The sequence below is a fragment of the Staurois parvus genome, unplaced genomic scaffold, assembly GCF_062004578.1.
Source record: "Staurois parvus isolate SC_StPar_1 unplaced genomic scaffold, SC_StPar_1.0 ptg000013l, whole genome shotgun sequence".
Lineage (NCBI taxonomy): Eukaryota > Metazoa > Chordata > Amphibia > Anura > Ranidae > Staurois > Staurois parvus.
In genome coordinates, this window is record NW_028317809.1 from 7,501 (window position 1) to 34,473 (window position 26,973).

The 26,973-nt window shown below is 42.9% G+C and overlaps 1 protein-coding gene across 1 annotated transcript in view; it reads left to right on the forward strand.

Annotated features, from left to right (window-relative positions):
• The window catches only part of LOC149473566 (bifunctional 3'-5' exonuclease/ATP-dependent helicase WRN-like), a 44,644-nt gene that overhangs the window by 963 nt on the left and 16,708 nt on the right, over window positions 1-26,973 (forward strand). Inside the window, exon 2 of the mRNA XM_089675073.1 lies at window positions 8,329-8,491. Within this exon, the coding sequence (XP_089531199.1) occupies window positions 8,329-8,491 (163 nt within the window). The remainder of the gene's footprint in view (window positions 1-8,328; window positions 8,492-26,973) is intronic.

A 26,973-nucleotide genomic window follows, 5' to 3' on the forward strand; every position in this document is an offset into this window, starting at 1 on the left:
AAGTTATACTTGGCTGATCCCTTTGGAAGCAGAGAATCACTGTCTTCTGGAAGCTATCTAGCTCATTGAGCATAAGCACCATTCAGAGAATGCTTTGCATTCTCTTAATGAATACAAAGGGTTCTCTGATTGGATGAAGTGGAAAGGCAGGGTGATGATGTCACAGTCTTCACTTTATCCACTCAATCGCTTTGTATTCATTAAGAAATACAAGGCATTCTCTGAATGGCATTTTGTGTCAAGTAGGCAACCCCATGTGGTTACTGTGCAGAAAAGCAGCTGTGGGACTTGGAAGATGAATGTAATAGTGTTGCCTACTACAGTGATTATCCATGTGCACATAGGATCAACCAGGTATGGAATATGCATATTTAACTGGACCCCAAATTATGCCAATGTACAGTTGTGTCCAAAATTATTCAACCCCCACTGAAATTGAGTGTTTTGGCCAGTTTGACATTGCTTTTGATCATTCAGTCATCTTGCTTACATTTACATTAAAGAGGCACTTGTAGGTCAGACAAATATAACATAACAGTTATAATGAAATAACCACAAATGTCTTTTCTGTGCTCACAGCATTATCAGTTTTATTCAACCCCCAAGTGACATTCAATCTTAGTACTTAGTACAGCATCCTTTTACAGTTATAACAGCTTTTAAACGTGAAGCATAGCTTGACACAAGTGTCTTGCAGCGATCTACGGGTATCTTCGCCCATTCTTCATGGGCAAAGGCCTCCAGTTCAGTCACATTCTTAGGCTTGCGCACTGCAACTGCTTTCTTTAAGTCCCACCAGAGGTTCTCAATCGGATTTAAGTCTGGTGACTGCGATGGCCACTCCAAAATGTTCCAGCCTTTCCTCTGCAACCATGCTCTAGTGGACTTGGAGGTATGCTTGGGATCATTGTCCTGTTGAAAGGTCCAACGTCTCCCAAGCCTCAGGTGTGTGACGGACTGCATCACGTTTCCATCCAATATCTCCTGGTACTGAAGAGAATTCATGGTACCTTGCACACGCTGAAGCTTCCCTGTACCTGCAGAAGCAAAACAGCCCCAAAGCATGATTGACCCTCCACCATGCTTCACAGTAGGCAAGGTGTTCTTTTCATCATAGGCCTTGTTCTTCCTCCTCCAAACATAGCGTTGATCCATGGGCCCAAACAGTTCTAATTTTGTTTCATCAGTCCACAGAACACTATCCCACAACTTTTGTGGTTTGTCCACATGGCTTTTGGCATACTGCAGTCGACTCTTCTTATTCTTTGGAGACAGCAAGGGGGTACGCCTGGGAGTTCTGGCACGGAGGCCTTCATTACGCAGTGTGCGTCTTATTGTCTGGGCTGAAACTTCTGTACCCACATCTGACAAATCTTTTCTCAGTTCCTCAGCAGTCACACGGGGACTTCTCTCCACTCTACGCTTCAGGTAGCGCACAGCAGTCGAAGTCAGCATCTTCTTTCTGCCACGACCAGGTAGCGTTTCAACAGTGCCCTTTGCCTTGAATTTGCGAATGATGCTTCCTAAGGTGTCTCTTGGTATGTTTAACATCTTTGCAATCTTCTTATAGCCATTGCCCTTCCTGTGAAGAGAAATCACCTCTTCTCTTGTCTTCCTGGACCATTCTCTTGCCTTCACCATGTTTGTAACCACACCAGTAAATGTCTAGAAGGAGCTGAGTATCACAGTCATTTTAAAGCTGCCTAATTGGTGCTTATTATGCTTGATTGCTGCTCGGTGACATCCACAGGTGTTTTCAATACCTGATGGAAAGCACCTGTATGAACCTCTGTTCTTCAGAGTGGTAGTCTTTAAGGGGTTGAATAATTGTGGCAATGAAGAAACCACATAAGAACCATTTACTACTGTATTACATAAACAATTGATGTCATTTTAGTTGCATTTGGGTAGTTACAACGTCCTTGTAGGATTTGATTCTGAATACAATTCCAAATGTACACTATAGTCCCTAAACCCCTTTACAGCATTGGGGGTTGAATAATTTTGGACACAACTGTAGATATGCAAACACACACATAGGAGGGGCGTTCAAGCGTGGCAGTACAACATGCAGTAGTAAGTGGCAAGTGTAAAGTTTGTCCTATTACTGATAGGCGGAACACATGTCATGGGCCAGTCCAGAAACAGTTAAGATCGCAGACAACAGTGTTAGTGCATGCATGGAACAGCATGTTGTGATGAAGTTTCTTGTAAATGCAGGCATAAATGCCTACAGAAGACTTCAAGCACAGTACGGTGATTAGACGCTCAGCCGCATTAAGACATTTGAGTGGTGTAAACTTTTCAAAGATGGCCGTACAATCCTGGCTGTCGTGGTTCCGAGCCCACAGCAGTCATTCCTGTGAACATTCAGCACGTAGAACTCCTGATCCTGGAAAATTGATGCATAATCTGTCATGAAGAGAGGAATCTTTCTGTGGGAACAGTGAACACAATGATGGCTTCATGAAGCAGGATGTCTTAGGATGGTTCAGGCGTACTGACAAATCTTTCTATGCCAAAGCTTTCCAGGTATTAGTTAAAGGCTAGGATAAGTGTAGAAATGTAGCAGGGGAGTATGTCGAAAAATGCAGTTTGCAATTCAGCTTTAAGATACAGGCCGCATATAGTACATACTTTGAAACTGCATACGTATAATTGTATAGTACTCTGCTTAGGCTATATGCCAAGCGATAAACATTTTCTCCAGTTTTGCACAGAGTGAAGAAGGATTAGAGCCTCTGCAACAGGGACACAGATGGCATCAAAAATTTGAAAGGGACTTTGAGCCTCCCTCTATTCTACTAAAGAAAAGCATATTTGTTTTTGTCTGTGTTTTTGGTGAAGAATTATGCTCACTTACTGTCTGTTAAAATGTTGTGAAGAGGACAGGAAGTAAGGGTAACTATCCTTGATTATCCAATAGTGGGCTGCCTAGTGCAGTGCATGGTGCTGCACGTAAAACATGCATAGATATATACAGAGCCTTAACCTTTACTTCAGTCAGACTCTCCCAGCCAGGGACGTTCTCACCCCTGAGCACTTCAAGGACAAGGATGAGGTGATGCACGTAGCAAACAGTTGGTACAGCCTCACTGCACTGATAGTAAAAGGGGCTTACTTAAAAAGAACCAGAGCCTATGTACTGTGTACCTCCCAATAACATGTACATAGTATGGTCAGGCGTATGTAAAATACATTGTTAAAATCCTGACTGCAATCTGTATGTTGCATACTCCTGACCACTACCCCTATATACTGTTCTATACATTATATAATCCTGATCCCTGCTCTCTTCACTAGGCTGGACATTACATACTCCCTGTCTGATGAACTCTTTTGGGGAAATGTATCAAAACTGGATCAGACAGAGTCTGGAGCATCGGTTCATGGCAATCAATCAGCTTCTATACTGTACTCAGCTTGTTCAATTAAGCTTTGAAAATTAAAGATAGAAGCTGATTGGATGGCATGAGCAAATGCTCCAGTTTTGTTAAATTCCCCTTGTCTTTTGTGTATTTTGCACACTCCTATAATACACATTGGTCAGCATTATGTAACATATATATATGTATATATATATATATATATATATATACACACACACATTCAAGAGAACAGTATTGTGGACATTAAGGTACCTTATACATACAGTGCCTTGAAAAAGTATTCATACCCCTTGGAAATTTCCACGTTTTGTCATGTTACAACCAGAAACGTAAATGTATTTTATTGGGATTTTATGTGATAGACCAACACAAAGTGGCACATAATTGTGAAGTGGAAGGAAAATGATAATTGGATTTAAAAAAAACTGGAAAGTGTGGCATACATTTGAATTCAGCCCCCCTGAGTCAATACTTTGTTGAACCACCTTGCGCTGCAATTAAGGCTGCAAGTGTTTTTGGGCATGTTTCTACCAGCTTTTTACATCTAGAGAGTGAAATTTTTGTCCATTCTTCATTGCAAAATAGCTCAAGCTCTGTCAGACTTGGATTTAGGTCTGGACTTTGACTGGGCCATTCTAACACATGAATATGCTTTAATCTAAACAATTCCTTTGTCGCTCTGGCTGTATGTTTAGGGTCATTGTCCTGCTGTAAGGTGAACCTCCGCCCCAGTCTCAAGTCTTATTCAGACTCTAACAGGTTTTCTTCTAAGATTGCCCTGTATTTGGCTCCATCTGTCTTTCTATCAACTCTGACCAGCTTCCCTGTCACTGCTGAAGAAAAACATCCCCACTACATGATGCTGTCACCACCATGTTTCACGGTAGGGATTGTATGTTCAGGGTGATGTGCAGTGTTAGTTTTCCACCACACACAGCATTTTGCTTTTAGGCCAAAAAGTTCAATTTTGGTCTCATCTGACCTGAACACCTTCTTCCACATGTTTGCTGTGTCCCCCACATGGCTTCTCGCAAACTGCAAACTGGACTTCTTATGGCTTTCTTCTTGCCACTCCTCCATAAAGGTCAGATTTGTGGAGTGCACAACTAATAGTTGTCCTGTGGACAGATTCTCCCACCTGAGTTGTAGATCTCTGCAGCTCCTCCAGAGTTACCATGGTCCTCTTGGCTGCTTCTCTGATTAATGCTCTCCGTGCCTGGCCAGTCAGTTTAGGTGGACGGCCATGTCTTGGTAGGTTTTCAGTTGTGCCATACTCTTTCCATTTTCCGATTATGAATCGAGCAGTGCCTTGTGAGATGTTCAAAGCTTGGGATATGTTTTTATAACCTAACCCTGCTTTAAACTTCTCCACAATTGTATCCCTGACCTGTCTGGTGTGTTCCTTGGTCTTCATGATGTTGTTTGTTCACTAATGTTCTCTAACAAACCTCTGAGGGCTTCACAGAACAGCTGTATTTATACTCAGATTAAATTACAAACAGGGGGACTCTGTTTACTAATTAAGTGACTTATGAAGGCAATTGGTTCCACTAGACTTTAGTTAGAGGTGTTAGAGGGGATGACCAGAGACTGCGGACACGGTACAGGGGATGACCAGAGACTGCGGACCTTTGGGGAGCACAGGGGGGGAGTGGGTACCTGAATTTGACAGGTACCTGATCCCACTTCCGCGGAGTTGTACTCCCTCCCCGTCTTCTGGGACATGTGACAGGTCCCAGAAGACTGCCGGACCAGTCACAAACCGCAGCGCTTTTCGTGCATGCGCAGTGGGCACCCGGCTGTGAAGCCACAAGCTGTCACAGCCGGGTGCCCACAGTAAAGATGCCGGCGCCTGGGAGAAAAGACGGTGAGAACAGTGCTGGACCGAGGAACAGGTGGGACCGAAGACCACAGAAGATCCGAGCGGCCGGCCCAGTATTCTAACATGACAGCGGCAGGAATACTGGGCCGGCCGCTCCATATTCACACCATAAGACACAGACATTTTCACCCATTTTTTGTGGGGGAAAAAGTGCGTCTTATGGAGTGAAAAATATGGTATATTTACGGGGTTTTTTGGGGGTTTTTTTTGTAACATGGCAAAATGTGGAAAATTTCAAGGGGTTTGAATACTTTTTCAAGGCACTAAATATACCAGGGGTATTGAATTCAAATTCAAGGAGGTCCGCTCACTAAAATTTTCTTCTGGCCGAGGTTCGAATAGGGTTTGCCTATGAGCTTGCCCCCTTACATTACTTGTCGCCATCAGAGTGCAAGATTACATCATGTATTCCCATCACATCAGGTGTGCCCATCAGAGTGCTCCTTTACATCAGTTGTCCCCATCAGAGTGCCACCTTACATCAGGTATTCCCATCAGTGTGCCCCCTTACACTCAAAGTATCCGTTTCTTTAATATTTTCTCATCAGAGTGCCCCTTTACATCGTATTCCCCATCAGAGTGCCCCTTTCCATCACGTTCCCTTCAGAGTGCCTCTTCCATAGTTTGTGCCCGCTAAACATAAAATGGGCCTGTCAGAGTGCCCCTTAGCATAAAATGTGCCCAGCAGAGTGTCCCTTAGCATAAAATGTGCCCAGCAGAGTGTCCCTTAACATAAAATGTGCCCAGCAGAGTGCCCCTTTACATAAAATGAGGGGCATGCTGATGGGCACATTTTATGTTAAGGGGCACTCTGATGAGCATATTCTCTGTTGTGTCCATCAGAGTACCTCTTAACATTCAGTGTGCCCATCAGAGTGCCCCTGTAAGACTACACCTTACCTTGAGGGCAGACAGGAGCTTGCCGGGATCCTTGCTGGACACTTGTGTACTGGCAGGGAGTGGGAGCCGCAGAGACAGTGATCTGAAGGAGGCGGGGTGCACACGTGATGTCATGTTGCCGTGACGACCGCCATGCTCAGCGGCGGATCTGTTATTGCAGGCTGACGGTCTGGGCGGTAGCGCTGCTGGGGCCGTTCACAGTCCGCCATTTAGCGACAGCTGATATATACAGTACTGTGCAAAAGTCTTAGGCAGGTGTGAAAAATGCTGTAAATTATGAAGTGTTAATAGTTTATTTTTATCAATTAAAATGGAAAGTAAATGAACAGAAAATTAAATTCAAATCAATATTTGGTGTTATCACCCTTTGCCTTCAAAAGAGCATCAATTCTTCTAGGTACATTTGCGCACAGTTTTTGAAGGAACTCAGCAGGTATATTCTAAACATCTTGGAGAACTAACCACAGATCCTCTGTGGATGTAGGCTGACTCAAATCCTTCTGTCTCTTCATGTAATCCCAGATAGACTCCATGATGTTGAGATCAGGGCTTTGTGGGGGGGGCCAAACCATGACTTCCAGGATTCCTTGTTCTTTACACTGAAGATAGTCCTTAATGACATCGACTGTATTTTTGGCGTCATCCTACTGCAGAATAAATTTGGTGCCAATTACACGCCTCCCTGATGGTATGGCATGATGGAGAAGAATCTGCCTGTATCTCTGAGCATTGAGGACACCATTGATCCTGACCAAATCTCCAACCTCATGCTATTTTGAAGGCAAAGGGGGGGGGGGGGGATACCAAATATTGCTTTGACTTGGAGTTCTGTTCTGTTCCTTTACTTTCTATTTTGTTAATTGATGAAAATAAAATTTTACCACTTCTATTTCTGAAAGCTTTCTTAATTTACAGCATTTTTTCACACCCACCTAAGACCTTTGTTATATAAACTACTATTTATATAACAGTAAGCCATGTCCCCTATCCTCATTCACATGGGGGTTCTGGGATCCAGGGGCCCCCTTATTGAAGGGGGGCTTATGGATTCCGATAAGCCCCCTGCCCGCAGACCCCCACAACCACCAGCCAAGGTTGTGGGGAAGAGGCCCTTGTCCCTATCAACATGGGGACAAGGTGCTTTGGGGGGGGGGAGCCCCCTGCCCCAAAGAACACCCCCATGTTGATGGCACATGGCCTGGTATGGTTCAGGAGGGGGGGGGGGGCGCTCGCTTGTCACCCCCCCCCCCTTTCCTGACCTGCCGGGCTGCATGCCAGGATAAGGGTCTGGTATGGGCAATTCTTTTACACTCAGCTGTCAGGTGCCAGTTTTTAAATGTAATTACCGCTTTTTTTTTTCTTCACTATACAGTAGTTCAGAAATGCAGCTGTCACTTTCCCCCTCCAGCAAAAAGAAAGAAAGTTTCTTTTAGTTTATTTCCCCAAGTTAAAAGAAACAATGTTTCCTTTCAGTTTCTTAAAAGATACAGTTTCCTGTAACTCCGGGAAAGTAACAGCTAATGTTGTGAGCTATAGTTAAGAAAAAAAAAAGCCGGCAATTGCATTTAAAAATCAGCACTGACATATACTTCGTATTGTGAAAAAAAATTGTAAAAAAATTTGTACACCGAGGCATTATTTTCAATAGATTTTCATTCGTAAACTGAAAATTACGTTAACCGAGGCATTCATAAACCGAGGTATTACTGTACTGTGTTCAAAAATAAAAAGCTGCATTTTGTGTGTCTTTATATCTGCTTGGAGTAACTGAAATGAGCAGTGGATGTTACAAAGAATATACTGATGGTGATATTTTTTTTTTTTGTCTGCAATACAAATCTCTGTACTGGCTGTAGCATAAAATGAGATCTTCATTCATTTAACTGTAAGCAGGAGTGTGGCTTATACGTAGGGCTGGCATCACTTCCCCTTTCATTATACAAAAATAAATGCACAATCTCTTAAATACTCCACCTTTGTATCCTAGATTGTAAGCTCGAAAGAGCAGGGCCCTCGAACCCCTCGTGTATTGTTTTGTTACTGTACTGTCTCATGTACTGTCCCCCACTATAATGTACAGCGCTGAGCAAACCTTTTGGTGCTATATAAATACTGTATAATAATAATAATTTAATATTAACTATTTTATTTTTGCAGCAAAAAATTGCTGACGCCAGAAATATAAGCTTGGCAGCACTTGGCATGCATCTTTGGCAAGCTCTGAAAGCAGGCTATCCACTCGATGTGAACCGAGCAGGCTTGACTCCTGCAATAAAGAAGACCATTACTAAAGTGATTAAAAGTCCTCCAATAAACTCAGGTTAGAAACTGTTTAAACTGCATTTCTACTGCATATTGACTGTGATTCTTTCTTTTGTCCTTCATGTTTTTTGCTAAAAAATCAGTCAGGATTGCACCACACAGGTAAGTTATAAACTGACATTAAACTACTTACTTAAAGAACTAATGACAGTATTGGGGAAACCAGAAGTGGCTTTAGCTGCAGACACTGCTGATCAATGCGTCTGCACACTCATATCACAGGAAACTGTATACCCTACAGACACTTTAAGGCAAGCCATAGATGATGCAATTTTCTTTCCTGCAACCATGGGTCGCTGGAACGAAAATCTCTGGATTTTCCCCAACAGCACAGTCACTGTGGATGGGGGAATCAATCCCTTTCCACTGCACTTTTGTGTTCTGCTAGCAGGGAGCTTTCCCTTTCAGCAGAACACAATGATCACTGCTAGTGGCTATAGCTGCTAACAATGATTACATGCAGAACGTCCGACAGGCTGGGTGTACTGAAGTCGACCGATTGATCTACTTTAGTATAACCAGCCTGCCCATGGATGCACCAAATCTTGGCCAGTCCATGCTGAACCGGCTGAGATTCAATCCATCTATGGTTGCCTTGACTGTGGCAGTGTTTGATATTTTTCTAGAATTTGAAGAGGTTGTAGGATGTTGTCTGCAGACACTGGATTTTGATGATTTTTGAGATCTTGCAGTAACAATCATGTAATGGCTCTCGGTACCTAAAAGACCCAGACTTCTTAAATTATTCTGAAACTACTGGATAACAGTGTATCAAAATTATGAAAGCTTTTCTTTATTCTGTGCTGTCACATATGTACTAGATATTGTAACATGTAGAGGAGTTAACCACTCTAATGTAGATTTATATTGAAAAAAAGAACTTGGAGCGCCCTCTGCTGAGCAAATATGTTGCTAGAACTTTGAAGAACCAGCAATAACTTAATTGCCTTTCATTGTGATGCCATGTGTCTGGGAATGGTAATAAAATATGCATACTGAGTGCATAAAATATGCATATATATTTGAGTGCTATGTAAAGTAATATCAAGGCTCACAATTTGTTAATTTGCAGACCGGTTTCTGGTTGCGTTTTATCCTATTACATAAAACATTTTAAAATAAAAAAATATATAAATTAATAAGTAGACCAGAGAAAACTAATTAAATGGAAACTTTGATATAGCAGCTCCATGATCATGCCAACCATTTTGTTACTGTCCATTTATTTTTGAGCTTCTATGATTTGATGTTTTTTTGTTTTGTTTTTTTTTAAATTGGGACACTGTCTAAAACCTACATAAAATCAATGATTTGCATATCTCCTAAACCCATATCTTATTAATATCAGAAAACAAATCAAATGTTTAAACTGAGAAAATGTACCATTTTAACAAAAAAAAATAAGGTCATTTTGAAATTGATGGCACCAACATGTCCAAAAAAAGTTGGAACAAGGCCATGTTTACAATGGTGCAGCATCCCTTCTTCTTTTAACAACACTCTGTAAATATATATTATGAGTCAAATACAAGTCCTCAGCGCTTCACCCATTAAAGCTGTAACAGTATACTAATAAGAATAGCTATTAATCACAACAATAAATACATCTGAAATTGGGATCATCCGTAATTGAAATAATGTCCTCCACCAACTGTAGTAGGATTCTAACTACTCAACGTCTTTGTTGTATTTTGTGTTTTAAGATGTGCCAAATATTTTCAATTGGTCTGCAGGCAAGCCAGTTAAGCACCCAGACCCTTCTACATTAAAGCCATGCTGTTGTTATGGATGCAGTATGTGGTTTAGCATTGTCCTGCTGAAATATGCAAATACTTCCCTAAAAAGACATCATCTGGACGGGATCTAATGCTGCTTTAAAACCTAGATAAATCTTTCAGCACTGATGGTGCCATTCCAGATGTGCATGCTGCTCATTCCACTAATGTACCCCCACACCATCAAAGATGCAGGCTTTGAGATGGACACTGATAAAAAGTCGGTAGGTGCATCTGCTCTTTAGTCTGAAGAATGCAGCACCCTTGGTTGCCAATAATGTCAAATTTAGATTTGTCTGACAACAGAACAGTTTTCCACTTTGCAACAGACCATTTTAAATTCGCTTTAGCCCAGAGAAGATAGCCGCATTTCTGAAACATGTTCAGATATGGCTCCTTCTTTGCATGTTAGCGCTTTAGTTTGCATTTTTGGATGACATGGCGAACTATGTTCACAAACAGTGATTTGTGGAGGTATTCCTGAGCCATGCTGTGATGTACATCAGAAATTATGCCTGTTTTTATTGCTGTGTCCTCTGAGGGTCAGAGACATCCAATAATGCGTTTAGATCTTGTCCCCTGTGCACGGAGATGTCTACAGGTTCTCTTAGTCTTTTGGTGATGACATGTACTGTAGATGATATATTTAACGTTTTTGTCATTTTACATTGAGGAACATTATTCTGAAATTGTTTAACCATTTTTATATGCAGCTTGTTACTGACCTGTTGCCAATTAACCTCATTGGTTGCAAAATGTTATTCCAGCTCTTCCATGTTAGTACCACTTACTTTGCAAGCTTTTTATAGCCCTGTTCCAACTTTTTTGAGACCTGTTGCTGCCATCAGTTTTAAAATGACCTTATTTTTTTTCTTGGGTTATTATTATACAGGATTTATATAGCGACAACAGTTTGCTCAACCCTTTACAAAATGATGGAAGACATTACAGTTACAATACAATTTGGTATGAGAGGAAACAGAGGGCCCTACTTGTTAGAGTTTACAATCTAAGAGGAAGGGTTGAGTGATACAAAAGGTAATAGCTGGGGGGGATGAGCTGATGGAGGAAATAATAGGCAGTTTACTAGTTAGAAGCAGGATTGGCTTCTTTAAAGAAAGAGGTTTTCAGGGATCGTCTAAAGGTGGATAGATTAGGAGATAGCCAGACAGATTGGGGTAGGATGGAGAGAAGCTCGGGAGAAGTCCTGGAGGCAAACATGGGAGGAGGTGACACGGGAACTAGAGAGTAGAGATCTTGGGAGGATCGAAGAGAGTGGATGAGCCTGGCAGCAGCATTTATGATGGACTAGATGAGGGATAGCCTATGTAAAGGTAAGCCAATGAGGAGGGAGTTGCAGTAGTCGAGGCGAGAGATAACCAGGGAGTGAATTAGGAGCATTGTGGTATCATTGGTTAAAAAGGGGTGTATTCTGGAAATGTTGCGGAGGTTGAGGCAGCATGATTTGGACAAGGATTGGATGTGGGCTTGAAAGGATAGTTCAGAATCCAGGGTTACCCCTAGCACCCTGGCATGTGGGGATGGGTTACTAGTTGTGCTATTGATCCTAACCAAGAAATCAAGGGAAGAGGAATGTGGGGGAGGAAATATTATGAACTCCATTTTGGATAATTGAGATTTAGGAAGTGGTGTGACATTCAATCTGATATGTCTGTTAGTAAATCGGTGATACATGAGGAAACTGATGGGGTGATCTGAGGAGTAGAGAGCTAGATTTGTGTGCCATCAGCATAGAAATGGTATTGGAAACCATGGGAAGCTATCAGCTGACCCAAGAAAGAAGTGTAGATCAAGACTAGGAGGGACCCTGGTAAGAGGAGTAGGAGAGGAGGAAGTAGAGTTGTAAGTGACAATGAAGGTGTGGTGAGATAGGTAAGATTTAAACCAACGGGGAGTACAGTCACAGAGGCCAAGTAAATAGTTTTTTGAGGAGGGGGTGGTCAACTGTGTCAAAGGCAGTGGAGAGGTCCAAGAGTAAGAGTACGGAATACCATTGGTTTTTGCGGTTAGTAAGTTGTTTGTGAGTTTTAGGAGAGCAGTTTCTGTGGAGTGTGGTGGGCGAAATCCAGCTTGAAGGGGATCGAGAAGGTTATTCTCAGTGAGGTGGCAGCTCAGCCAGTTGTAGACTAGATGTTCAAGGAATTTGGAGGCAAAAGGGAGTAAGGAGATGGGTCTTAGGTTGCTAAGATTGGTCCAGTGAGGCCTTTTTAAGTATGGGGGTAACTAGCGCATGTTTTGGAGAGTTGGGGAAGATGCCAGTAGAAAGGGAGAGATGGAATATACGAGTTAAAGACTGGAGGATAGAGCCAGAGGGTGACTGTAGTATTTGTGAAGGAACAGGGTCCAGGGGACAGGTGGTTAAGTGGGCTTTACCAACCTCCTCTATAGTAGCTGGGTTAAACAAGGGAGTATAGATTGTGCAGGTGGACAAGCAGTGTAGGGTGAGGGAAATATCTGTACAGTGGAGATCTCGTTTTGTATCTATCTTTTTTTTTTTTAAGTGACTAGCGATCTCCTGGGCAGTGAGTGAGTTAGTGGGTGGATGTAATGAAGGACAAAGTAGAGAGTTAAAGGTAGAAAAGAGTTGATGGGGAGTGCGTGAGAGGGTGTTAATGAGAGTGATAAAATAGGTCTGTTTGGCAGTGTGGAGACAGGAATTGTATTTTTACAAGGCAGATTTATATTGGTCGAAGTCTTGTTGGGACTTAGCCTTACACCATAAACACTCAAGAGCACGGCTGCATTTTTTGAGGCATCTGGTATTGTCTGTTTACCAGGGCTGTAGCAGTCAAGGCCTAATTCTGTGTGTAGTGAGGGGGGCCAATATGTCCACGGTGGATGACAGTGATCTGTTGCAGACAGAAGTGGCCAGGTTGGGACAGGACAGGGCTGAGATTTTGTCTGTTGCAGAAAAAAGAAGAGAAGGGTTAAGATTGCGAAGGTTTCTACAAGTAACTGTTCGGTAGTTGGAAGAGGAGGAGGAGGAAGCCAAGGATAGAGTGAAGCTAATAAGGGAGTGATGAGAGAGAGGAAAAGGAAAATTGGTGAGGTTGAAAGGAGTGCATAGGTAGATGTTAGAAGCAGAAGGGTGAGAGAGGTAATATAGGAGTATGACTTATATGGAGGGACAGGCCCCAGTGTCCTGGAGGTTTTATTAGTATGTGGGTTCAGAATTGGCAGGAGTTGATGAGTACACTAATAAGGTGAAGACAGGAGTGAGGGTGATAAATATAAGCTGTGAGGTGGAAAAGAGGGGTGAAGGAGAGAGAGCATACAACTGTGAGAAGGAGGAGTAGGGAGTGCCTGTTACAGAGTGGTGATATGAAGAAGCAGACTGGGTAAGAGCTGAAAGAGTTGGATGGGGAAACAGGTCACCTGTAGTCTGTTTAGTATTTGAAGTTGTCTGTTGTGGTTTCTCACTTTAGGCTTTCGCTGAAGTGCAGAGCCGAAGTGCAATGCTCTATACTTAATCCAAGCTCAATACTTTATCCAAGATGATTGTTGCTAATGCAACCCCTGACTCTGTCTCCCCTAAGGAAGGCCTAAATTTATACTGAGTTGGGTGGGAGTATTGCCAATTAATCAATTAGGAATGCATAGGAGAGACACATGGCTAGCAGGGAAAACTTCTCACACCAAAGGAGGACTACAAGACACCACAAGAGAGCAGGAGGGCAGAGTTGTAAAGATTAGGATCAGCTCATAAATTTGGATTAGACAATAAGAGCAAAATAAACACCAAAGTAATATGGACAGAGTTAAAGATTTTTGAAGCAGTAAGAATTACCAATAAGAACATTGATAGTTATGAATCCGCTTCAGTTAGAGGTGGATTTTAAAGGCAGTAAAGATTACCATATAGCACATCAGTGTGAATTAGCATTCATACATGGTATGGGCGATAGTACAGATGGATATCGCTCGCAGACGTTTACCATATAGCACAGCAGGGTGAATGAGCATTCACACATGGTATGGGCGATGGTACAGATGGATATTGCTCTGACATTTACCAGGTATGGATACAGAAGAGTTATTTATATGAGGCAGAGCAGAAGTGCAATGCTCAATACTTAATCCAAGATCAATACTTTATCCAAGATGATAGTTGACAATGCTACCTTTGGCTGCGCTGCCCCTGGCTGGGTTTATGTAATTTGCAAATCATTTCATTCTGTTTTCATGTAGGTTTTGCACAGCATTCCAATTTTTATATTTAGGGTTGCATATCAATAAAAAAAAAAAAAAAAAATTAAATAGATGCCCTTTCAAATAATGGATTATATGGGTTTTTTTTTTCTTAATCGTACATTACACGACACAGGAGAAGTATCCAGAAACATAGGTGTATGCTGCTACCTTTAGGAAATTGGACACTGCCAAACAAGAGCTGTTAGGACAGTCCAGTATAACCCCTCACACTCCCAGTATGCCTTGTTTTTTGCTAGTGTCCTTAAGAAAAAATACATTTTTTTTCTCTGCTCTGAGAGAAGCTAGCTTTCCTTCTTTAATCTTGCTTTTTATCAAGATTTATTTTTCAACTACTGAGATTCTTCAGTTACTGCAGAGCCACTGAGGCAGATGTTTGCTGCTTCAGGATCAACCTCTCCTAAGCTTTGCCCTGGGAGGCTACTACTCCAGGAAGAAAAAAGTGGGGCTTGACTTTTAGCGATCAGTTGTCTAAGCCATCAAACGACAGTGGATTTGGAAGTAGAATGTCCTTGGCAAGGTCTTGATGATAGGACAAATTGGGAGTCCACCTTCCTGATAGAAGCTGTTGCTTTGAGGTAAAATCTTCTGACTCTGTTCAGGCAATGAAGAGCAATATCCTTTTGGGTATTTTGGATTAGGGCATAAGGATGGCAGGACAATGTCTTCATTGAGGTGAAAGACTAATATCACCTTAGGAATAAGAATTATCCCCTTACCAGCAAGGACTGCCAAACTCAGAAACACTTTTGACAGATGTGACAGTAACCAAAAAAGGCCAAATCAAGGGCAAAGTCATCAAAGGGGGTATCCCTGATGGGCTCAAAGGGTGGTTTCTGCAGGGCAAAGGAAACCAGGTAAGCAAAGGGGGCCTAATGCAAACTATACATTGAATAAAGCCAGTAAAGCAGGATGGAAAAGAGGACCCTGAGACAGCAGGTGTAGTTTGTTGAGAATAGGCCAGGGGTCTTGTCCTAGTAGTCCGAGTATGGCTGTCTATTTGCCAGGTTGTTCTGGACCAGTTTGGTACAGTGAGAATCATCGGAATCTTCAATTGCTTTATTCTGAGTGGATGAATCAAAATTCAATGGGGGAACAGGGGAGGCACAGATTAAACTAAACTGAGACCAGGAGATTATCAGGGCATCTGATGCCAGGGCTAGAGCGTCATAGGTCTTGGCCACAAACATAGGTATTTTTTGTGGAATCTGGAGGCCAGGATATCCACATCCAGGGTCCCACATTTCAGACATATCAAGTTGAATATGTCAAGGTGAAGAGATTGCAGAAATTCTGCATCCATGAGATTATCCAGCTTGCTTCCTTCAAGGCTGCATGACTTGTGGTGGCCCCTTGGTTAGTGATGTAGGCCACATCCATAGCATTACAGAAGAGAGGTCCAGTGTTGTAGAGCCATCCATTAAACTCCAGTAAGGAAAATCTTTCCTTAGGATGTGTTCGGGATCGTATTCCATTATTCCAGGCTAAGAGAAGGCTGGAGAGCAGATTTTTGGAAATTGATCACCCAACCATAATCCTTGAGCATCTGAGTTGTTTTGTGGGCATTTGCAGACAACTAGAAGGGAAAGAATCCTTCAGGAGAAGGTCATCCAGATAATCTGTGATCTGGATGTCATACGTTTTTAGAAGGGCAATAAGAGATGCTAGGACCTTTGTGAATACTCAGGAAGCAGAGGATGTGCCCAAAGGCAGTGCGACAAACTGAAAATGATTGGCTGCTACTGCGAAGTGCAGAAAACTTTGATGAGGTGTGTAAATGCTAATATGCTAATAAACCTTATCACCTTCTCTGTCTCCTCGTCCTCAAACGCTTATGCCTACCCCTCCAAATGTCAATAAATCTGCCTTCCACACCTACACCTCCTCCCTCCACGCTGCCAAACAAGCCTACTTTCTGACCCTCATCAATACCCTCTCCTCCAATCCTCGCCGGCTCTTCTCCACTTTCAACTCTCTACTCTCTCCGCCCCCACCTCCACCCAGTACCTCACTCATCTTCTTCGAGATTGCCAATCACTTCAAAAACAAGATTGACACTGTTCGCAGGGGCATCACTGCTGCTCAGACCTCCACCCCACCTACCTCCTCTCACATAGCAACCCCCTCAACACCCCTCCCCCTTGGCCTCACCACTGTTCAGACCTCCACCCCATATAACATCCATCTAACATCCCTCACACAGAAGCCCCCTCAACACTCCACTCCTTCGACCTCACCACCACTGAGGAGGTCACGAAGGTCTTCTCTGAAGCCCGCCTCACCACCTGCCCCCTCGACCCTGTCCCCTGACAACTCCTACGATCTCCCTCTTTCTCCATCCTATGCTCCCTCACCCACATCTTTAATCTCTCCCTCTCTTCTGGCGCATTCCCCTCCCCTCTGAAGCACGCACACATCACTCCCATACTTAAAAAGCCCTCCCTGGACCCCACCGACCCGAACAACCTTAGACCCATCTCCCTGCTGCCATTTACATCCAAACTCCTTGAGCGCTTAGTCTATACTCGCCTAAGCTCTCACCTCAACGACAACAACCTCCTCGACCCCCTACAGTCCGGTTTCTGTCCCCTACACTCCACCAAAACCGCCTTACTCAAACTCACAAACGACCTGCTAACCGCCAAAGCCAATGGCCACTATTCAGTGCTCCTACTCCTTGACCTCTCCGCGGCGTTCGACAGTCGACCACCCCCTCCTCCTCAAGAAACTACACTCCCTTGGCCTCAGAGACTCCGCTTTATCCTGGCATTCATCCTACCTATCACAACACTCCTTCAGCGTTACCTATAACACTACCACCTCCCCCCACTCCCCCTCTCTGTTGGGGTCCCTCAGGGCACTGTCCTCGGGCCCCTTCTCTTCTCCATTTACACCTCCTTCCTTGGCTAACTGATACACTCTCACGGCTTCAACTACCACCTCTATGCCGACGACACGCAAATCTATCTCTCGACCCCTCGCCTCACCACTTCAGTCTCCGCCCGAATCACCAGCCTACTGAACGACAAATCATATTGGATGTCGCTCCACTTCCTTAAACTGAACCTCTCCAAAACCGAGTCCAATCGCTAACAAACTCATGCAGACTCCACCTCCACAACATCGCCAAAATACGCCCATTCCTAACCCCTGAAACTACTAAGCAGCTCATCCACTCCCTCATCATATCACGACTCGATTACTACAACTCCCTCCTCACTGGCCTGCCTCACCACAGGCTATCCCCACTGCAGTCAATCCTGAATACGGCGGACAGACTCATCCACCTTACCAACCGCTCCGTTTCCGCCACCCCTCTCTGCCAATCCCTCCACTGGCTTCCGATTGCCCAACGGATCAAATTCAAACTGCTAACACTGACGTACAAAGCTGTCCATAATTCTGCCCCAAACTACATCACAGACCTAATATCCAAATACCACCCAAAATGCACTCTCCGCTCATCACAAGACCTCCTTCTCTCTAGTTCCCTGATCTCCTCCTCCCATGCCCACCTCCAGGATATCTCCAGGGCATCACCCATCCTCTGGAACTCCGTACCCCAATCCATCAGGCTATCACCCACTCTCCTCTCCTTTAGGCGCACCCTAAAAACCCACCTCTTCAGGGAAGCCTACCCCACCCTCTGCTAACTGCTGATCTCCTCCACTCTTCCTACCACTCCATCCCCCACAGCTTTTCCTCCCGTACCACTATCCCCTCCCTCCTAGATTGTAAGCTCCAAGGAGCAAGGCCCTCAAACCCCTCGTGTATCGCACTGTATTGTTATTGTACTGTGTCATGTATTGTCCCCCATTGTAATGTACAGCGCTGAGCGAACTGTTGGCGCTATATAAATACTGTGTAATAATAATAATGTGGATAGGCATCTTGGATGTCTACAGGTGCCAGCTATTCACCTTGTCTCAGAGAGGCATTAGCCAACCTCTTGGATTCCATACAAAATATTGGGATTTGAAAGTATTTGTTGAGGGATTTTAGGTCCATAATAGGAAAAATACTTCCATTGGGCTTTGGTACCGTGAAAAAGTTTGTATAAAATCCTTTAAACCTGCCTTACGGGGCTACTGGCACAGCTACTGGCTGTAACAAGAGATGGTTCAGGGCATTCTGGAAATCTGACTGTCCTTTGGCAATGTTTTGATTTAAAAGAAGAAGCATTGAGGGGGGTAGAGTTTTGAACTTTTTGTACCCCTTTGAAACCACCAGGCTTAGGACATCTGTGGCCCAGAGAGAGGCAAATTGCCACAGACATATATTCCCCCTTATCTTCACTGGGGAATGCTTGGTGGGCTTTTGTGTTTGTGTTTGTCTTACGCTGAAAGGAAGGGATGAACTTAGATTTTGAACTTAAAGTCTAGGCAGAGCGATTAGATGGCCTGCATTTTAAATAGCTAGTGGCTCAGAAAGGTGGGGGGGGGGGGTGTTTGAATCTTCCGCTGTGGAAGTAGAAACTTTTTTCCTATGTCATCTTTGATGAATTGATCAAGTGCATTCCCAAAGATGTTGTCCTTCAAAAGCCATACATGTGAGGCATCCATGACAACCAGGTTCAGCTGTCAAGGCTTTGGGCGAAGATTCTGCGCATGTGAATCAAGATTCACAGGGCATGCACACAAAAGAGCAGAGTAGAAGGTAGTTGCTGTTTTGCTCAGTTAAAGCATGGTCCTGGAATACAGGATCATATTGGTTATTTGTTGTGTCTGTCCAATTAACTGCAGTTTTGCAGACAAAAATCACAGCGATTATCTGGTTTTAGGGCAAGGCCTGCAAGTGTAAAGAGAGCCTTTAAGAGCATCTCAGACTTTCTATATGCAGAATCTTTGAATGAAGGAACATCTTCAAATGGTACAGTGAGATGTTTGAGACTAAGGCAGCAGGATCATTACTAGAACAGACTAGTTATTAGTAAACTCTTTTTCCAATAGATAGATTTTGACAGTGATGTTTGGAGGAGTGAAAATCTTATCTGAATTTATTGCCCATTCTATGTTCATGAACAGGGAATGTCTTTTAGACTTTAGACTAGCAGGTCTCTGTACCCAAAGAGGCATAGTGAGATTTTCCATCAATTTAGTGCAACAATTATGCATTTATGCACAGCAGAAATTAACATATTCACATCAGCAAGTATATTGCGTGAATGTGCATCTTCAGGTGTATAGGAGTTTGGGGGTGAGAAATCTTCCACAGTCTCCTCTGGCAATGCTTCTTGGTCCTCTTCATTCTTTTCTATGTCCACCTCTTCTAGGCTGGAATATTAGAATCTGACTTGGGTAGAGACGGAGGAGCTGGAGAAGGGGCTTGGCATTTGGAGTCCTGTACTGAGAAAGCCATTAGTTGGACAGAAAAAGCTGTTGTCAAAGAAATTACGTAGTTTCAGAAAAATTTACCTTTGTCAGGTAGGCCGATTGTTCCATGCCTGAAATAGAACTACAGTCATACGCAGAAGCCAGTATTGAAATTGGCTACTGCTCTGGTACAAGGGAAGCATTGTCAATCTTGGATTGAGTGTTGTGCGGGCCTTCACCCAGAGCAAATGATCGCCTGGTTTTTGCTGTTGTTTTCTCTTTCTCCTGGTTTCCACCCTTGCAGTGGGTGAAGGTGATCCCCTGTGGGGTACTCACAGATTAGGGCGCAGAATATAGGGTAAGCATGCCTGGAAGGAAAATGCCGCAATCTGGGTGTGGGATGTCCTGTAGTGAAGAACTGTAACCTAGTTAAAGTGGTTGTAAACCCATTTCAGTTAATACTCAAGTGACTAGCCTCATTTGATATATAGAGATGGAACAAATCCTCATTTGTGTAGTACCTGTTTATCTGTAGCCCTCTCTTCTCTACAGCCTCCTAAAACACACAGATCAAAAGCTATTTCTCAGCAGTAGAAGGCGGGGGGTGGGGATATGACATCACACACTGCAGAGCTAGAGAACGGAGCTCAGTGAAACCTGAGTGAGGAAGTTTATGCACCCTCCTCTAACAGGCTCAAAGGGAAACATTCACAGTTGAGGCTCTCAGTCAACTACTGTGTGCTGGAGGTAGAGAGTTGGCCATCATCCGGGTGTCTGGGGAGTTGGCATAGAGTATTATCAGTGACTCATGCAGATAGCAGAGGGAAGAGAGCTCAGAGAGAAATCACACTTGGTGCTTTGGATTGAGGCTAGTGCACACTAGAAGTACAGTTGTGTTCAAAATAATAGCAGTCAGACATCACTAACCTGATCAATCACTGTTTTTGGTAGAAATTATATTTCTACATGGCAAATAATTTACTAGCAGGTGTAGTAGAGTAATAGAAATCCAACAGACCCAACAGTCATGACATGCATTCTGCTGATTCTGTGTAATTGAATCACTAATTGAAAGGGGCATGTTCAAAATAATAGCAGTGTGGAGTTCTATTAGTGAGGTCATTCATTCTTTGAAAAACCGGTGGCAATTCTTGCCCTTATTTAAGGAAGGAAGGCAGCAAATGTTGTACATGCTGGTTACAGTGCATTTCTCTCTGAAATTCTGAGGAAAATGGGTCGTTCCAGACATTGTCCAGAAGAACAGCGTACCTTGATTAAAAAGTTGATTGGAGAGGGGAAAACATATAAAAAAGTGCAGAAAATGATAGGCTGCTCAGCTAAAATGATCGCAAATGCTTTAAAATGGCAACCAAAACCTGAAAGACATGGAAGAAAGCAAAAAACTACCATTCAAATGGATAGAAGAATAGCCAAAATGGCAAGGACTCGGCCAACAATCAGCTCCAGGAAGATCAAAGAAGGTCTAAAGTTACCTTTGACTACTGTTGAAATTAGAAGACACCTACAGTTGCAAGAAAAAGTATGTGAACCCCTTGGGATTACACAGAGTTTTGCATGAATTGGGCATAAAATGTGCTTTGAACGTCATCTAAGTCACAACAATAGAAGAACACAGTCTGCTGAACATAATACTACACAAACATTAGATGTTGCCATGGTTTAATTGCACATAACATGTAAACATTCACAGTGCAGGGAGGAAAAAGTATGTGAGGCCCTAGCTTAATGACTTCTCCCAGAGCTAATTGGAGCCAGGAGTGAGCCAACCTTGACTCCAATCAGTGTGATGATAATGGATGTGTTGCTGACAGCTGTCCTGCCCTTAAAAAACACACACCTGTTTTGGGTTTACTGGTTTCAAGAAGCACTGTCTGATGTGAACCATGCCTCGCAGAAAAGAGCTCTCAGAAGACCTACGATCAAGAATTGTTGACTTGCATGAAGCTGGAAAGGGTTACAAAAGTATCTCCAAAAGCCTTGATGTTCATGTGTCCACGGTAAGACAGACTGTCTACAAATGGAGAAAGTTTAGCACTGTTGCTACTCTCCCTAGGCGTGGTCGTCCTGTAAAAATGACTGCAAGAGCACAGCGCAGAATGCTGCATGAGGTAAAGAAGAATCCCAGAGTGTCAGCTAAAGACCTACAGAAATCTCTGGCACATGCTAACATTTTTGTTGACACATCTACAATAAGGAAAACATTAAACAAGAATGGAGTACATGGGAGGACACCACGGAGGAAGCCATTGCTGTCCAAAAAGAATATTGCAGCACGTTTGAAGTTTGCAAAAGAGCACCTGGATGTTCCACAGCACTACTGGCAAAATATACTGTGGACAGATGAAACCAAGATTGAGTTGTTTGGGAAGAACACACAACACTATGTGTGGAGAAAAAAAGGCACAGCACACCAACATCAAAACCTCATCCCCACTGTAAAACATGGCGGAGGGAGCATCATGGTTTGGGGCTGCTTTGCTGCCTCAGAGCCTGGACGGATTGTTGTCATTGATGGGAAAATGAATTCCAGAGTTTATCAAGACATTTTGCAGGAAAACGTATGACCATCTGTCCGCCAACTGAAGCTCCGCAGAGGATGAGTGATGCAACAGGACAATGACCCAAAGCATACAAGTAATTCAACAAAACAATGGCTGCAACAGCACAGAATACGCCTTCTGGAGTGGCCCAGTCAGAGTCCTGACCTCAACCCGATTGAAATGCTGTGGCATGACCTTAAGAGAGCCATTCACACCAGACATCCCAAGAATATTGCTACACTGAAACAGTTTTGTGAAGAGGAGTGGCCCAAAATTACTCCAGATCGTTGTGCAGGTCTGATCTGCAACTACAGGAAACGTTTGGTTGAGGTTATTGCTGCCAAAGGAGGGTCAACCAGTTATTAAGTCCAAAGATTCACATACTTTTTCCTCCCTGCACTGTGAATGTTTACATGTTATGTGCAATTAAACCATGGCAACATCTAATGTTTGTGTAGTATTATGTTCAGCAGACTGTGTTCTTCTATTGTTGTGACTTAGATGACGTTCAGAGCACATTTTATGTCCAATTCATGCAAAACTCCACGTAATCCCAAGAGGTTCACATACTTTTTCTTGCAACTGTATGTGAAGCCAAGCTATCTGCAAGAAGCCCCCGCAAAGTCCCACTGTTGAAAAAAAGACGTGCTGAAGAGGTTACAATTTGCCAAAGGGCACATTAACTGGTCTAAAGAGAAATGGCACAACATTTTGTGGACTGATGAAAGTAAGATTGTTCTTTTTGGGTCTAGTGGCCGCAGACAGTTTGTCAGACGACCCCCAAACACTGAATTCAAGCCACAGTACACTGTGAAGACAGTGAAGCACGGTTGCGCAAGCATCATGATATGGGGATGTTTCTCATACTACGGTGTTGGGCCTATTTATCGCATACCAGGGATCATGGATCAGTTTGAATACATCAGAATACTTGAAGAGGTCATTCTGCCTTATGCTGAAGAGGAAATGCCCTTGAAATGGGTGTTCCAACAAGACAACGACCCCAAACACACCAGTAAACGGGCAACATCTTGGTTCCAGACCAACAAGATTGACGTTATGGAGTGGCCAGCCCAATCCCCGGATCTAAATCCAATAGAAAACTTGTGGGGTGACATCAAAAATGCAGTTTCTGAGGCAAAACCAAGAAATAGAGAAGAACTGTGGAATGTAGTCCAATCATCCTGGGCTGGAATACCTGTTCACAGGTGCCAGAAGTTGGTTGACTCCATGCAACACAGATGTACAGCAGTTCTCAGAAACAGTGGTTATACAACTAAATATTAAGTGATTCAAAGGAAAGCAAAATCTTCAAACATTTTTCAGTTTATATAGTGAATGTTTGAGTTTGTAAAGAAGAATACAAACACTGCTATTTTTTTGAACAGTCTAATATTCACTTTTCTTCAATTTTTTAGAGGAACAACACAAATTTGATATATTTTTCTTCATGTTTTGATTTGGAATAGAATGTGTAGTGTTCCCAATGCATTTGTGTGTATGGAAATAAAAGCTATTAGAAGTATTTTGAGCTTTATTCACTTTTTTCAACACACTGCTATTATTTTGAACACAACTGTATATGCTTTTTTCATGTTAGAGGTTCACAACCACTTTAAGATAAGAGTGATTTTCTCCAGAAGAGGACTCGCGTACTGAGGTAGGGTTTTAGGGCAGGTGCCCAGGGTGTGTGTCCTCAAAAGGTTTGCCAGTGTCCAATCACATGAAGGTACAAGCTTATAACCCAGGATCTGTGAATACTCTTCCTGTGTCTTATACTGTACAATAAAGATAGATTTTTACCCTCCCAAGCATTTTGCCCTGCAATATTCTACTAATGACTTTACCCAATTTCAGAGCAAATCCCTGCCACCTACTGTTCCACTGTTCAAGGAGAATGCCTCAGTGGCAAGGACTCTTAAAGTGCTTAATTAACTCTTAAAGTGCCTGGTAAAGACTCCCTTATAATAGACATTAAGGATTGGCAGTGAGTTGACATTAGCCATGAAAACGCAGGCCTAGTAGCAAAGTAAAACTAGAAAGGAACACAGGAAGGTTTTTCTGATAATAGTGGGTGTCACGATCGCAAGATCGCCGCCTCCAACATGCGACAATCCCACGATCGCGACGTCTAATATGTCACGATCTCGGCATCAAACCCCAGACCTTCTCACCAAACTCGTGATCGAAGGACTAGCCAATTTAAAACCGCAATGTGACGTGCGTAACAATGCCACACCCAGCTGCACCCTGCACAACGATTTTCCTGCTAACGGACCACAATCGATGTACCGGCAGCCTGGGCAATTGTTACTGGGTCGGGTTAATTACGCAACTAACCCTCCACACTGCCACCACCTCCTTTTTGTACAGAGAAAGAGGAAACTCGCGTTATCAGTTATAACACTATAATGATTGAAATAATCGTCTGTATAAAACGGTCCGCAGGCCGTTTATACAGAGGTTTAAACAAACCGTAGCGTCTCTTTAGAGGCAGGAATTCGTGAGTTGCAATACAGAGCTATAGAACCAGTTCAACACTTTCAGAAAGAAAGATTTATTACTAAAAGGTCAAACGGGTGCAATAAAAATATTTACAGAAAAAGATGTAACTAAGATATAAATATATAAACATACAGAAAATAACAGCACAGCAAAGAGATATCAGAGAGAGGTTAAAGGGTTAAGGTATTTGCCATTAAGCCTTGGATGTAAGCAGATCAAGTTTCTGATCTTCCGTCTTCCCAAGGTGGTATTGATGTTAAAAAGGGAGACATCTTCAACTCTACTTCTCTTAGGCCTGACTGCCTGTTTTAAAGTCCCCAGCAGGGGGTGTCTCTGACGCCACAGACCAATACCTCGTGTAGGCGTGGAGGTCTGGGTGTTGACCTAAACTAGAACCAAAATCTTGTGTAGTTCATATTTGGGCTCATAACTTTTCCTATGCATAAGTAACATTCCACCCGGGGGTAGCTTATTAAGCAGACAAGTTTGAGGATTGATTAGATATGAATTATGAAAGTGTAGGCTAAACTTTTCATGAGATCTACTTTTCTGCTTTCCTGTGTATGCGAGACACGTCGAGTGACCCATCAAACTGTTCGGCTCCTCCTAGCCAATCTGACGGTATGTCTGGTTTTTATGTAAGTCTCTCATATTCCAAGATATGAGACATAGGGGAAACATGGATTTGAGAAGTGTTTATCTGATTCTATCACCTACACTGAGCTAGGTTTATAAGCTCGGAATCTCTTTCAACTCCTGAGAAAGCTTGGCTTATCTCTTAGGAGGTGTGAGATGGCACAGGGTCTTGGGACAGTGCAGCACCACGTGGCTCCCTGCTGGGATCTGGCCTGTGACACTTTTAACACACACACATCTGTCACTGTGCCTCTCAGGAAGGGAGGGGGAAGGAGAATAATGGAGAAATGGATTCTCTTAACAACATGGAGTCTGCGTTCTTACTGTGTGTTGCTCACGTTTGCGACAGTGGGCATCTTTTGGTGTCTGCTTTAATACAGGCCTTTTAAAAGTATGGACTGGTTTGCAAACAAAGAGTCACCTTGTCTGCTTCATGCACTAGTTTGAAAAAAATCTTTATAGAGTCACCTCTAAGCAGCAGAAATATGAATTAGAAGATTAGACTTCATCCCACCCCCTCTGGACATTGAGGGGTCAGTGCACAAACTGTTATTGCATGTGATATTCATGAGTTTTGTTTTTTTTTGGGGGGGGGGGGGGTTTAAATATTGCATGCAATAAAATCGTCAATCGAAGTAGAAAAATACAGCAAATTTGGTAAATACATTATGTAAATACAGCACAAAAAATTTTAATAAAAAAATTAAAGTCAATTTAGTAAAAACCCCAAAACACTCACTACTGGCTGCCTACATCATAGTATAGGCAGTTGATATTTTAAGAATGTACAAAATAACAATGGGGGGAACTCTCAACAGGCCAGTAAGTTAAAAGAAAACAATGAATCAATGTGGAAATGTAATGCCTTTAGCTCAGGAATGTAAATAAACATTGCATTAGTGGGAGATTTTTCTGTTGTGTGAATGAAGGCAGATTAGAATGTTTTCATAGTTTCACAATATTTCTGTGTGCCTTCATTCACAGGACAGTCTACCTCTAAGTCTACCACTAAGTTTTTTTAATGCTAAATATCACAAAACATAAATATTTAATTCGTAAAATAAGGAAAGTTTTTTTAATGAATGGACTATTTTTGACATAAATACCACATGGTTTTTACAAAAGACAGACAAAAGACAAATATTTTGTATAGTGATTATCTCTTAGTAAATTGACCCGTTTCCTAGGAAGTTCAGGCTGGCCATGCATGGATCAAAATTCAGCCAGTCCAGCAGGGATTTCGATCCATGTATGGGGTCAGTGGTTGTACAGCAGTCTATCTACTGATCGACTGCTGTACAACCACCCTTTTGGGATTTTCTTGTTTAATCAGTGCTGCCGGCTATAGCCAGCAGCACTGATCATTGTATTCTGACAGCAGCAAAGTGTACCCGCCTCAGAATACAATAACTCAGCAGAAGTGATTCCTCTATCCACCTTAAGGGCTCATATACACTGCAG